The 15158-nt window shown below is 44.7% G+C and overlaps 1 protein-coding gene across 2 annotated transcripts in view; it reads left to right on the top strand.

Moving 5' to 3' along the window:
• The window catches only part of LOC147700380 (histo-blood group ABO system transferase-like), a 233815-nt gene extending 220509 nt beyond the window's left edge, over positions 1 to 13306 (top strand). For both annotated transcript variants that reach the window (XM_086935744.1, XM_086935743.1), the window contains exon 8: positions 10272 to 13306. In XM_086935744.1, the coding sequence (XP_086791870.1) occupies positions 10272 to 10938 (667 nt within the window). In that variant the 3' untranslated portion in view covers positions 10939 to 13306. The remainder of the gene's footprint in view (positions 1 to 10271) is intronic.
• Positions 13307 to 15158: the final 1852 nt, after the last annotated feature.

Raw genomic sequence — 15158 nt, 5'->3', positions numbered from 1 at the left:
AGCTTTGAAAATGCCATCCCCTAAAACCGTCCGCAACGTTTCTTGACGCACTTCGTTCTGTGTAGCAATAGTCAATCCCCAGGAGTTCCCAGGAACAGACGGTCTCTGACCTAGTGTCTGGACCTACTAACCAGAAGGAAGTACACGCGCGGCCCTACGGCTCACCTGGATGGAAGGTATTCTAATTCACAAATATATACAAAGTCTCTCAGCTGTGGAAGCAAAAACACATGTGGAAAAACTCAATATTTACAAAAATCACAGTTGTACGTGTGTTTAGACTGATCGTGGCAAAAGGGGTAACGTAGATGTCGAGGGACAGAAACGAAAATGTATTTGTCCTTGGTATTAGATCGCAAAGAGTAGCGGCTTCTCCCAGGACGTGTCTGTTCGTCAAACAATGGATCTGATGAGGGAACAGAGTTCTGTTGATCAGTCAATTGTTCAGATCTTGAATCTCGTGATGGCAAATGTTCAACAATGTCTTTCTGCTGCCCCGAGGATTCTCCAACAAGTTGAGCGTCGCTGAAAGGTACAAAGGTTGGCGCTGCTTCAGTTTCAGACGAGGCAATGCCCTTCCTCACCCACGAGTCCGCTGGTAAAGGTATCGGAACCTTTTTGGTATGGGTGGCATGCACCCAGTGCTTTCGTCCTTCCAAACGAACAGCAGTTCTCGTGGCAAGGAGGACTTGGTAGGGTCCAGTAAAGCGAGGTTCGAGGTTGCGTTTCCTTCCAAAGTTCCTCGTCACCACCCAGTCTCCGGGCTGGAGCTGGTGGCCTGGACCCTCCGTCTGCGTCGGCAATGCTTCAAAGACCTGTTGGTGAATTAACCTCAGTTTAGCAGTCAGATCATGAAGATAATCGATCAACATTGGATATTCAAGGTCTGAAAACACACATGGTCTAGGGACCCCCCAAACATTCGCAGGACGGCCGAACACTATTTCGTAGGGACTGAGCCCTACCCGGGAGTGTACAGTCGCCCTTGTTGACAACAGAGATAGAGGCAAAGCGTCAGGCCATGAAAGACCAGTAGTGGCCTGAATCTTCGCCAACTTTAGTTTGAGCGTGCCATTATAACCCTCGACCAAACCCGCTGACTGAGGATGATTTGCGCTATGGAACTTTTGAGTAATTCCAAGGCCCTTACACACATTCTTCATCACACTCCCCACAAACTCACTTCCGTTATCAGACCATACAATCCGTGGCATTCCATACCGAGGAAAGTATTCCTTCAGTAGGATTTTCGCAGTAGACAGAGTAGTATTGTCTTTGAGAGGGTAGGCTTCAATCCATCGGGAGAATGCGCAAACCACAACTAAAACGTATTTCAGGTTATTGCATCGCTCCATATGGATGAAGTCTAGCTGAATGACTTCAAAGGGACATGAAGGGGGAGCAAAATGGCCAGGAGGTGTGGGGGTTCCTTTTCCAGGGTTGTACATCATACATATCATACAATTCTTGACCAATCTCTCAGCACATTTAGTAATACCGTCATTCTTCCACACAGGGGACAACAACTTGCAGATACCTTTCGCACTAATATGCGCTAACCCGTGTGCCATCGTCACAACGGCTAGCACATACGCATCTGGCAACATCCATCTCTTATGCTCCGACAAATCAATCCAACAACCATTCGCATCCAGCTTTCCCGTACTCTCTTTCCACTTCATCTTTTCAGTCTCGGTGGCCTCATTCTGTATCGCTTTCACACTCTCGATGGTATCCTCACACATGCCAGTCTCTATAGGCCACCTAACCGAACTCGCCACATACATTCTCGTGCTAAGGTTCCGGGCAGTCTCCTTAGCAGTCTCATCCGCAAACGCATTCCCACGGCCAACATCATCCGTCACCTTACGATGCGCACTACATTTAACAATCGCCACCTGCTCAGGCAATGTAAGTGCATCCAAAAGATCATTCACAAGCTGTCCGTGCTGAATCTTAGTGCCATGCGACGTCATGAAACCTCTCTCTCGCCACAATCGTCCAAAGCTATGCGCGACGCCAAAAGCGTATTGGCTGTCGGTAAACACATTCACCCGTTTCCCTTTCGACAACACACACGCTCTAGTCAAAGCAATCAGTTCTGCAGCCTGAGCAGAATTCTGATTCAATCTTGCAGCTTCCACAACCGTACTCAATGTCACTACAGCATACGCGGTCGTCACATCACCATTCGGTAATTTAAAACATGACCCATCCACATACAAGGTCCCATCGGGATTATTCAAAGGAGTATTTTTCAGGTCTACACGACCTTTGGTTTCCTCTTCGGTTCGTAAGTAGCAGTCGTGAGCTGCTACTTCATCTGATTCCATACTGATTGGTAACAAAGTCGCCGGGTTCAGGACGTTACAGCGTTTTATTTGAATGTGACTTGCCAAAAGCGTCAATTCATACCCAGACAACCTTGCACTCGTCAAGTGCTGAGTTTTAGTACGATTCAAGAGAGTGTCAACTGCATGCGGAACCATCACCGTAAGCATATTATCCATGACCAATCCTGCAGATTGTCGGATGGACACCGCAGCTGCCGCTGTTGCCCTCAGACAACTCGGCAATGCTCTAGCTACTGGGTCCAAGGTCGAGGAAAAATATGCACATGGACGCTGCTTACCACCGAATTGTTGCGTCAAAACACTCAACGCACAACCTTCCCTTTCGTGAACGTATAGTGTAAACGGCTTACTGTAGTCAGGGGTCCCTAACACAGGGGCCGAACACAATGCGTCACGCAGTTCAGAAAAACTTTTCTGACATTCTTCCGTCCATGGCAAAGGAGTTGGAACATCCTTGCATGTAAGAGCCACCAATGGTTTCGCTAACAATGAAAAATTTGGGATCCATTGCCTGCAGTATGACGTGATACCTAAAAAGGCACGCACATCTCTCTGAGTTGTTGGCACAGTCATTCGGGCAATCGCTGCAATTCTCTCTGGGGTCAACCTTCTTCCCTCCTTTGACAATAAGTGACCTAGATAGGTTACTTCTTGACAACAATATTGTAGCTTAGAAGGTGACACCTTGTGATGTAAGTCACAGAGATGTTGCAACAACGACACCGTGGCAATTTTGCAAATGTCCTGAGTGTCTGCAGCCACCAATAAGTCATCGACATATTGGATTAAAGCCGCACCGGCCGGCAACACAAATGCATCAAGTTGACCCTTCAAGGCTTGACTGTATATCGATGGACTTTCACAGTAGCCCTGAGGAGCACGTCTAAACCGGAAACTGCGGCCACCAAGAGAGAAACCGAAAAGATCTCTACTCTCCTCAGCAATCGGAATGCTGAAAAACGCATTTTTCAGATCGATCACGGAGAACCAAGATGCAGAGGCTGGAATCAGAGTGAGTAGTGCCGTGATGTCGGGCACCACAGGGAACTGAGGAACCACAATTTTATTCACCTCCCGTAAATCGATGACAAAACGATAAACAGGGGGTTTTGATGGATCAGTGAGCTTCAAAATGGGCAGTACAGGGCTGTTGCACACGTTTCCCCGTGTCTCCTCGATTACGTCTTTTTCAATCAAATCGTAGATGATAGCTAACAATGCCCGTTCACCATCAAGGGAGATACGATACTGGGGAATACGTGGCAAACGTACATTAGATTTCAAGTGAACAACATAAGGGGAGATATCAAGCAGGCCCACGTCATTGGGACCTGTTGCCCACAAAGATGCAGAAAGAGAACTCAATTCCGGTGGAAGCTTATCAAGAGATAAGTACATAGGAGAGATAACTCTCTCACCCAACGTAAGCTTAACTCCCGCAGGAGAACAATACAAAGTCGCATACAGACGTTTTAGCAAATCCAGGCCCAAAAGATTTTCGCCACAACCAGTGGTCAAAATCAACGGAGCTTGCAGCTCACGAGGCCCAATTGAAAGGGGCAAAGGGCACGAAACCGGATTGCTAACAGGGGCGCCAGAGAATCCAACGGAAACATTTGTTAAGCCAGACAAAGGTGCGCCAGGGAGTTTCGAATGCATGATAGAACTTTTCGCTGCACCAGTGTCCAACAGAAAAGGCTCAACGACGCCCGAGGTGGCAACTGCGACGTAAGGCCCTCTCAGATCAACCGGAACTGATACTACTCCCTCTCTTTTTACATGGCTTTCCTAGTAATTACTATCGTCAACATTGTGATCAACGTAATAATCGTCTACATTATACTGAGCAGATCTGCTTTGTGATGATCCACGCTGATCGAAGCAATTGTTAGAATCGGAAGAATTATTGGAACGATCAGTTTGAACACCACGACCTCTACCACGTGATGCTTGTTGGGGGCCACTACGACCTCCTCTAGAAGAATTACCACTGTTTCGATCACGCAAAACCGGACAATCGAATTTCAGATGACCCTCGTTCCGACAATAGGCACACTGATTGTACCCTAACGAAGATCTATCAGAAGAGGAGTCATTTCGCGATTGCGATCTGTTCGACTGAGACTGTGGCCTATTCCGCTGTTGCGAATCGTTCTGATTTGAACGTGGAGGATATTCTTGCTGCAACAGCACTTTCGTTTTGAGCTCTTTCGTCTTTTTATCAGCGCGGTCATTCTCTTCTTTCTCTCTGTTCTCATAATATTGTGCTGTGGCCAATATTTGAGCAGAAGTAGAAACAGCCCAAGCACTTTCTGAATTACGCAATTTGTTGCTTAAGTCAGGCAGCAAATTTGAGACAAACTTATCCACAAACAATCGCTGTCCACCCTCAGTACCCATATCCTGACCACTATGATCAATGAATGCCTCCTCAAATCTCGTAAAGAAATCAGAGACACTCTTGTCCTTCTTTTGTTTGCAAGCAGACAGTTTGTCCCAATTCACCTTCATAGCTGGCATAAGCGTTTTCATTAGAGTGATAATTCTTTGAGGAAGATCCGTAATCAATTGTTCAGGCTTAGCCCCACCAATTTGACGGGTGTCTGCTGCCACAAGAGCAGGCCAGTCACCACCTAATTCTGCCGCATGGTTTTCTTGCCGGATCTTTGCCCATACCGGTTGCGGTACGACATTACCAAACAGCATATCGATATCGGCAAGATTCATTATCGTAGCATCTACGAGCTGCGATAATTCTTTGTAGTATCCTGCAGGATTTTTGCGAGGATCAGGCAAAGATTGCTTCACCTGCAAAACTTCCGATCGTTTCCACAGGAGATGTATCCACACTCTCTGAAAGTGTGGCGGAATAATAGGAACAGCCTGTGCATCACCAGGCATCCACACCGGTGGAACTTCGCGCATGGGGTACTGACCAGGCGCTGCAAGCGATCCCTCAATGTCCTCCACAAACAATGCCCGAGGCATCGCAGAAGGACGAAAAGACAATAATTGCTCGACAGCACGTCGAACATTGGTGCCCACCAACATTCCGCTCGCAAACTGGAGCTGAAGGTTAGTCAGAGCAGTCAATACCTCATCAGATGCGTCAGCCGATATCAGGTCACGTAAAGCCTTGCACATCTCTTCAAACACGAACCTTTGTGTCGGTATGTTGAATTGGCAAAACGTATCTAACACTACACGAGGAGGATTTCGAAAGGGGTATTTCATCCAACCCATAGCCATATTATACAATGAGTCACGCTCCCTACCACCAGGAAGCTGACTTCGTCTTTGAGGACCGTCCGAACCAGCGGACTCCAGAAAAGGTCCAAGAGAATTAAAGAAGTTAGCAGCTACAGAGGGGGTACGACGTCGAACAGTCGGAGACAAAGAGTAACCCAACGGGGTAACAAGAGAAGTACCAGAAACAGAGGGAGCAGCAGGAGAGACCAGAACAGTAGAGGCAGCGGGAGCAGGAGTATGAGGAAGTACAAGCGGAGGAGCAGTAGGGACAGAAGCAGGTAGAGGAGCAGGGACAGCTGGAAGTACAGGGATAGGAGCTGGTTGGGGAGCAGGAACAGGGGGAATCACAGGAGTAGCAGTACCCTGTACATACGGAGGTGGTGACTTCATAAGATAAGACATTAAAGGGTCCTCTGTACCTTCCTCCTTTTTATCTGTATCCGCCGGTAAAGCGGGATAGCACTTATCTACAGACATACGTTGCAATCTATCGAAAACTTCCTTTTCCTTTTCCTCCTTATCTCGCTGAAACTGCTCTGCTTTCCTTACCGTGGTAACAACTCCATCCCTCTGATTACGTTTAATCTGCCTGATTTCTCTCTGTTTGGCTTCCTTACGCCACAACCGAAAAGCATCAAACATGGCCGGCCTTGATTTTTTCTTAAACAATTTAGCCTCAAGATTATCTAATATCGGGGTCTCGAAGCTACCATGAGGTGGCCAACTAAGGACACCATCCTTTTTAGTATAGCGAATCCAATATTCATTAAAGGTAATCGGACCTAACCCGTGCTTACTATAGAGCTCATAAGTTGGAGTTCCAACCGGAGGTATCGGACACGAGTCCTCCAGTCGGGAATCCGTACCACAACGTCTAAAACAACTGAACAAAGTACTGCGACCAGGCATCTTGCACACTAGCCGAGTTTCACAAACTTCAAGGGTTACGGGATTTACCAAGTTCCTGCAAAGAGCAAAAACCCTCGGTTTTTGGCGACTGCAGACGTCAAATAACACAACAAAGAACCAAGTACTAAGAACCACAAATGCAATGGAACCATGCAACAACTAAGCAACCACAACTAAGGACTCTGGGAGCAACCCACAAATACTTAACTCAAAGATCGATGGCGTCACCAGGAAGGCCCGTCAATCGTCTCGCTGTACCAAGGTCTATGCCAGGCGCCAAAACAGGTCTACAGTCAGGGCAGCAGTCCGTCGCAGCCGTCAGGAGGCGGGAATCTTCGCGGGAAAAGTCGTCGGGCCACTTATTTCGACAACATGATCGATGAAGCGGGGTGCACCTTCCCTCTGAGATTTTACACGAAGTTCCTCACGATCGTCGGGCTTGGACCGGTACCACTGATGCAGCCCCACGTTGGGCGCCAACTGAAGGACTGGGTTCTGCTAAGACCCAGCGGTGCCAGGGATAACACCTAAAACCTTCGTGGGTAACCTGTTCCGGCGTACAAATGACAGAGACACGGGACACTTCCTTCGGCGTCAAAGATTCGAGGTTTATTACTGCAGGGAACACAGAAGTCACGAGAAGTACAAATCATGTAAGTTCACGGAGCCTGCTTCAAATTGCTACTGCGGGTCGCTCCTTTTATACACATTTCTCTCATAGGTTAACATTGTACACAAAGGTTTACAACTTGGTTCCCATCGTAATCTCCAAGAGGGGTTGCTTTGATGCATTCAGGGCCCGGAACATAAGTACGGAAACATTTGGTAGTTCCCAACTGTAAAACCCATCTTCCCACCATTAGTACGTTCCAATTGGCAATAAACAGATCGAAGAAGGAACAGAGACAGGTGCAGAGGAAGACAGAAACAGTGGGGAGATTGGAAAGGGTGTAAAAGGGGTGGTATCGGGAAACACGAGCTACAGGCATCAAAGGGACGTGCCTAATGAGATGCATGGCTGAGACAATAGACCGGCACGGCAAGATGAGCCTCGAGCGGGGCCATCTGCCTTACAGTGTCATCCCCCTCATCATAAAGACACTTTCAAAGGAAACGTGTCTTCCGCAAGAGTCTTGGGAATCCCAGGGTCACGAAACGGACAGCGTCCGTTCGCTGACTACTTGAGGGCAAGAGACAAAATGGATGCCGTATCTAAGATGGAACCTGTGGGTACAGATAGAGAAACCCACGAAACAAACGAACGGCTTAGGCTAGCACAGCGAAACTGCGTACACCCACTAAACTCGTCATTTGCGGTCCATAGATACCAGACTCGACCATATTCGTGCGAGTCCAAAACACCACTTACGATCGTCACGGAACCTCAACGCCGATTAGTTTGAGTTAAATCCGAGGAACCAATAGGGTGCCATCATTTGACACTAATGGGACCCAATGTTTAGATTCTAATCAGATTAATAATTCCTGATGTTTTCGTATATGATGCACTTTTTTGTCTCTGATGAATAATACATTGTTTTACTGATTAAGTAGTTTGTGTATGTATAGGAATATTTTTAAGACAGTGTTTTATTTATTTGTATCAATAAGTTTGTACTAGAACTTTAGTTTCTCCTGTGATATACTTTTGGTTTTAATTTTGAATATACACCAGGGGCATTTTGATCTTTTGACACCAGTATGAATGGAGTGTGTTTGAATTCCAGTTATTAATGATAAGTCTCCCCAAGGGTCTTTCTTTTTATGATTCATATTGTGTTAATATTACATGATAAGGCCCACCAGCCATACGACATAATTCTTCCACCTTGACCAATCCATGGTCTTTGTACCTTGTAAAGGCCACTTCGGCTCTAGAGTTTAATCTGGAAAGGTTGACGGACTTAACCATCCCCTACTGTAAAATAAATGATACTTTGAGGAAACAGGCCGCACTTAGCTCAAAGAAAGCAGACCTGACAACCGTCCACTCAACCATCTATGCTGCTCCTATTTTAAAATCGTACGAGAGCATAACACTGCAAACGTATGTAAAGTCAGCATTAATCATGAAAATCAGGTACTGCATCCTCAGAGCATAACTCATTGGTCTTCCAATTAATGAATTTTGTTTAGACTGGGCTGGTCCACCAGGGAGCATACCTTGTAGATGCTGCAAGTAGAAAAAAGAATCCATACTACATCTAGTATGCTGCTGTCCGCAGTTTTTATCTGTATGTCGCACTTTAGTTAAACCGATGTTCAGGTTTAATGGGGTCTCTACCTGCAAGGAGGCACTGGAATTTTACATGACCACTTCTGTACCTATGCACTTTAACAAATTTGTCAATAAAATCTTCACTGCCATCCTGAAACAAAGGAGCTAACTGTGTTGGTCATTGCCACTGTCAGAGCAGCAACATCATTAAATATTATCTTTGCTTTGTAATGTGTATGGTGTTATTGCTTGGTTTTTATCTCAAATGTTGTTTGCATATTTCTAGTTGTTGTTATGGCACTTTTATGATTTTCTGCGATTCCTTGTGTCAATTTTAATTAATTGACAAAAATAAACGTATTCATTCATTCAAATATTATGCATTCTACCTTGTGGGCAGAAAGGTGTCTGTAGAGTTGACTAATTTAATATTTTAAAATAATCACTGACCTATTTGACGGGTCCGTGCAGCAGGGTTGGAGCTGCTGCTGTCAGGCCACATATTGTAGGCCAGAAGCCATGTTTTGCAGGCCCTCTCTCTAAATGGCACAATAGGGGTGCAATAGTCATGTGGCATTTAACTTCCAGGCCCTGGGTACATTTCCTATACCATATACAAGGGATTTAAAGGCAATTAAAAAATGTCAATTAGAGATGAACCAATGTAACCATGTTTAAATGGGGATCACAAGCGCAAGCCTTTTACTTCAATTTAAGAGGGGTAAGAGTTCGAAATCCAGCAAAAACAGGGTCCAGATAAGGTGAATTTCCCACTCCAGCACTATGCCGTTGAGAGGTTAGTCACTCGTGCAGTTTTTGGATCACTTAGTTGCAATTGATCAATAAGCAAATTGTACAAGCCCACTAAGCGTGCAGGTATCCTGTTCATTTCCTTAAATACTAGCGCATCCCACATTCTATTGTGTCATTTTGCATCTTTTACTGTATAATGAGCTGGATGCTATATTAGGACATTGGAATGTTGGGATCCCATTGAAGACAGTGACGTACTACCGGTGTCGTATTGTTGGTAGAAGCCCAGAGCTCCAACATTCGAATGTTGACGTTCACAGCTCCTGCTGTAAACAAAAGGCCTCACTGTGCCCGAGGGGATTTCAATCCTCTCGAGCCCCATGAGGCCTTTGTTTTATTTGCTAGAATATTCTGCCCTCTAGTTGTGGAATGTTCTAATAGCCTGATAGCCCTCCGTAGTTCCTGCATTAAAGTCCCGCTCCCTTGTTAAAGGCCTGCGCCTTCCTCTCGGGCCTTTAACGTTTTAGCGGGACTTTATTGGCCAGTATAGCCCTCTACGACGGGTTCTAAGGCTATAGTAGCATCTATAGCCCACTCCATATACATGGGCACTTCCTTACACCACCCAATCCCATAACTAGTAGAGCAGTGCCTTCTTAGTGCATCTGCCTATGTCACTGTTAGTAGTAGTGGAGTTAAGCCTGACGGCCATACAGAAAATAGAAGTAAGCTCGAAGATTGTTACTCTGTTTCCATGTCTAACACATTTGTAACTCTTTTCTTTTCAGCTACTGGGAGCTACTAAAACGGTTCTTGGAATCTGCAGATAAGTTTTTTATGGTGGGACACAAGGTCATTTACTACGTTTACACAGACCTTCCAGAGAAGGCGGAGTGCACCACAACACAAACTAATCGAAAGTGTAAAGTTTACAAAATGCCAACAATTGACTCGAAGATTCGAGTTTTCATGAAGAGGATGGAAATTCTTCCCCTCCACATCAAGACGAAGGTGATCGACGTGCAGTATTTAGTTTGTGCCGATGTAGACCTGGTGTTTCATGCTGAGGTGGGAGTGGAAATCCTGGGGGACCTCGTCGCCACGCTGCACCCTGATTTTTACAAGTACCCACGAGGTGGCTTCACGTACGAGAGGAGGGAATCTTCCCAAGCATATATTCCAAAAACCGAAGGCGACTTCTACTACCAGGCCAATTTCTTTGCCGGCACAGCTCAGGAAATTTATCGTCTGACAAAAACCTGTGACAAAGCCATTAAAACTGACGATCTCAAAGGTATCATTGCAGTGTTTCATGATGAAAGTCATTTTAATAAATATTTGTTGCACCATAAGCCCACAAAAATCCTCTCTCCAGAATATGTATGGCGACGGGACCTCTATATGCAACCAGAAATAAAAACAGTAAGAATTATGCACGGAGCGAAAAACGTATAAACACTTTGTTTTGCCCAAAATGAAATTACTTTCATGAAGTCAGATAAGCAAAGTTACCTGTTCAAAAAACATTATTGCCTGAACACAAACAAAAACAACTACAAATGTAACTTAGTGAGTTCTCTACTTATACTTTCTTTAGAGTGGCCCAATCCGATATTCAATAGGGCGCATTTGTGAAATGGGGAGAGAGAGAGAGGAGGACTCAGAATCATAAAGACATTATTTATTATAAGTAACTTGGTGAAGGAGCTGTAAAACAGAGGCAAATTGCTACAGCCCAGCTGGTAAACAGCAATACAGCAATAGGGTCAGGCAGGGAACAGCTGGGACCTCTAAGACATTACAGGAAGCTGTGTGAATGCACCACCTACCTCTACAGATAATGGCTACCACCTGTGATACTAACATAGAAAATGGATGCAACCATCTTTATTGAGGAGTGTGCACAGCAGGAGCGGCGTCGCCATCTGAAGCATTTCCTTTGCATCCACAGGATCTGTCCTCTCTGTCTTTGGCCTGGAGATGCCTGTTATGCCTGTTTGTTATATCACATCAAGATCAAGGCTCGCATACTCAGGAGGTTCCTGGAGTGCCGACAGACCTGCATGTGGCTTAGGAACTAGTAAATGTACTTGTAGTAAAATTACAGTGGTTTGTGGATACCAAAAAGTATTAAAGTGAGGAAAGTTACACGTATTACCTCCGTTCCCCGAACATTCATAAATCAGTAACATTTGAGAGAGACTCTAACAAAATGAGGGCCATATTATCAAGAAAGGGCGATACATTATCGCCGCTTTTATCGGCAGGAAACTGCCGCTAAAGCGGCGATAATGGGCTTGATAATATGCCCTTGTGAATTCCCATAGAAGCCCAGGTTCTGGTGTGAACCTGGGCTTCTATGGGAATTCACAAGGGCATATTATCAACCCCCTTTCTTGATAATATGGCCCTGAGTCTTCGACTGAATCTAAGGGAGTCACTCCTGTCTTCTTTATGGATTCTGACGCACATGATTTTATGTGACGCACTTCATCATCTTGTCCTCACCCGGTGTACTTCTCTAAAGTGCCCTTAACTCTTCTCTTGGTGGACCACTTGGATATATATGATTGAGGAGGTCAACCGAACGATCAGGAACAGATTAAAATGTCTGTAGGTGTCCTTCAAAGTACTTAATTTTGTTAGCATTAGGACACTTTTGAAATGCTTAGGAGTTACATGTTCACAAATAGGTACTCCGTAAGGCACATAGGGCCATATGCATCAACAACCTGATTTGCGATTCTCAAATGTTGATTTTTTAGAAATAGCTATTTGAGAATCGCAAATAGGGATGTATGTACAAAATCGCAATTTTTTAGCGATTTCTTAGTATTCCTTAATTGCGATTAGCAAATTTTGAATCGCAATTAAGGAATACTTTCCCATTCATTTCTATGGGCCAGGAGGCCCATAGGAATGAATGGGAAGTTATTCTGAATTTGCGATTAACAATTCGAGAATCGCAAATTGAGAATAATTTCAAGGGTGCACGGGTGTCCAAAGGACACCCTGTTGCACCCCTGAAATTAGCATGGGTGCACATGTGGCGCACATACATGCCCTGGAGATTCATTCTCGTGGTAGCGTACACCGGCTGTCCGTGTCGCCGTGCTCATAAGACTGCAGATAGGACGTGTTATTCAAGCCACGCCTGCCCTCCTCTTGCCTTATCCGAGTGGACTGTCAGTTGTTATATATAAAGGGTGAATTCCTTATTGGGGTTTGAGAGTGATTCCTGCCCCTACCCTACCCCCCACCTTTGTGTGGGCGGGTACGTCTGCTGGCTGCCGGCATCTGCCCTAGACATCACGAGGACCTGATGAATAGAGTACCCATTGTCCTGATGAAGCCTACATCATCTGGCTGAAACGCGACCGCGACTGCGTCGACATCTTTTATTTCAATTGGAGTCCCTTGTTACCATCAAATAATTTGTTTGATTTATGTTTTGGCACCAACACAAATTTAGTCTGGGTTGATTTAGTAACCCCCAGGTGCTTTTCTTTTGGGACTACCATTGTTTTGTGCTCTCATTATAAATTGAGTTGAGGCACTGATCCGAATTAGGATATATATATATATATATTTTGTTTATATATATCTTGTGTTTGGGGTACATAGGTATTTGATATTGTAAATGTGATGTATATTTGTATATATGTATATGTGATATTTTGTAGATAGATTGTCGGTTATTGTGCTTCCCTTGATGCCAGCTCATATATGTTGATGAATTTATATATGTAATTATTTCATGTTTAATTTCTGTTTCACATGAGAATTAATTGTTTCTTGTTCGAGAATTAAATTTTGATCAATCCCTTCGGTACCCTTTGCTGCTACTTTTTCATCCTAGGATGTCTCCTGCTCAGGTATGGGAGGGTTAAGTGGGCAGAACCCCTGACCATTTTTTTGCTAGTCATACATGCATGTATGCGGTTCACATTGCACTTTGAAAAATGCAAAAAAAGTGCATTTTACAAGGAATTCGCAAATTACCACCAACTTGAAGTTGGTAGTAATTTGCGATTCCTTAAGGCCAATTTGCATTATTTTAATGCTTCTTACATTGCATTTAAGGAATCGCAAAATTTGCAATACCTTAAATGCAATCGCAAAATAAGGAATCGCAAATTTTGTGATTCCTTATTTTCCACGCATATTTCTTTCATACATACCATTTAGCACTAATGTATTGGCAAACGCCGAAATTCGCAGAATTTCGGCGTTTGCGAACGCATTAGTGCTTGATACATATGGCCCATAGTCTAATGCAAGTTTGACACAGGGGCTGCTCATTCGAAATGACCAAATCGGACGAAATAGGAACCCTTTTCCAAACTAGCACACTGGGGAGTGCCTGGTTGAAAATGAGCATGAATATCCAAAATCTGATGAACGCTGAGCATGTAGTATGAGAGTGTGCATGGTAAACATGCAAAGATGATTCGGCTATCCACGCTTTTGACCAGTGTGGCAATCTGCCAAAGGTGCCCTAATTCAAACTAAATAAAGTACCCTGAAGGACACCTACGGGCATTTTAATCTGTTCCCGGTCCCAAGACTGAGCTCCCCAATCATGTCAAAATGCTCACCCAAGAGACGGGTTGCACCCACCTGGTCAAGACAACCACACCAGGTGAGGACTCGATTAAGCCGCAAGTCACACAGAAATATGTTGGTGAAAGTCCATTAAAAAAGCAGGAGTGACTCCATCAGGTTCGGTAGAAGACACAATTGAGGAGGATCCCTCTCCAGTGGTTCTAAAACTATAACATTCTAGGGGGTCTTTGCCTAGATTAGGAACTTCAAATATTGTAGCTCCTATAAACTTGTCCTTTAAATATCCTTCTCAAAATGCTTCTCTAAATACTGAAGCTGATACTGGGATGACCAGTGGTTTGGGTATTTTATAAAAGTCCGCTGGAAAGCCACCCTCTCGGGGTCTTATAATGGTCATGCCATCCATCGCCTGTAAGATCTCCTCTTCGGAGATTTCACCCTCCATTACTTTAGATTGGTCTTTGTCACTGTCTGAAAATCTCTGCCTTCTTGTTGGTCCCTGTCCGTATGTTGTAAGTCTACAGGATCTCATAATACTTTTAAAATATGCTAGGTGTGTGCAAAGGGTATGTTAAGAGGTCCCCTCCAACACTCCTGTTGATTTGGCTTTCTGGAGTTACGAAGCCAACCGCTGGCCAGATTTTGACCCCTTTCATAGTGTTGTAATAATAATAATAACAATAATGATAATAATCCACATTTGTAAAGCGCACAATCACCTGTAAGGGTCTCTAGGCGCTGGGGGCCGCCAGGAAGATTAAGGAAGCTATTGCCCAGAGTCACATGGTGCTGGGCTAATCTGCCGCTGGTGATCGAACCGCGAACCCCAGATTCCGGAGTCAGTCGCCCTAGCCGCGGCACCACACCTCTTCCTTTGTTAGCATTAATGAAATATTTCTCTGCGTCTGTTGTATAAAGGACATTCAAATTGGTTTTAGTTATGAAATATTCTTGAAGGGTGCGTTGTGTGGACATTTAGAATAGGCAGCGGGCGGCTGTCAATTGTTAAATTGCTGATTCTTGTCAGAGTAATTTGTTTCTTGGCTATAGTGGAATCTCTCCTTAAATGTCCTCTTAGAGAGGCCTTCCCTGCTCCCCTAATAGTGTCT

The sequence above is a fragment of the Lissotriton vulgaris genome, chromosome 8 (assembly GCF_964263255.1).
Source record: "Lissotriton vulgaris chromosome 8, aLisVul1.2, whole genome shotgun sequence".
In the NCBI taxonomy this organism is placed as follows: Eukaryota; Metazoa; Chordata; class Amphibia; order Caudata; family Salamandridae; genus Lissotriton; species Lissotriton vulgaris.
Note: the sequence above shows the minus strand (reverse complement) of the source record. Positions and strands in the feature narration are given on the sequence as shown.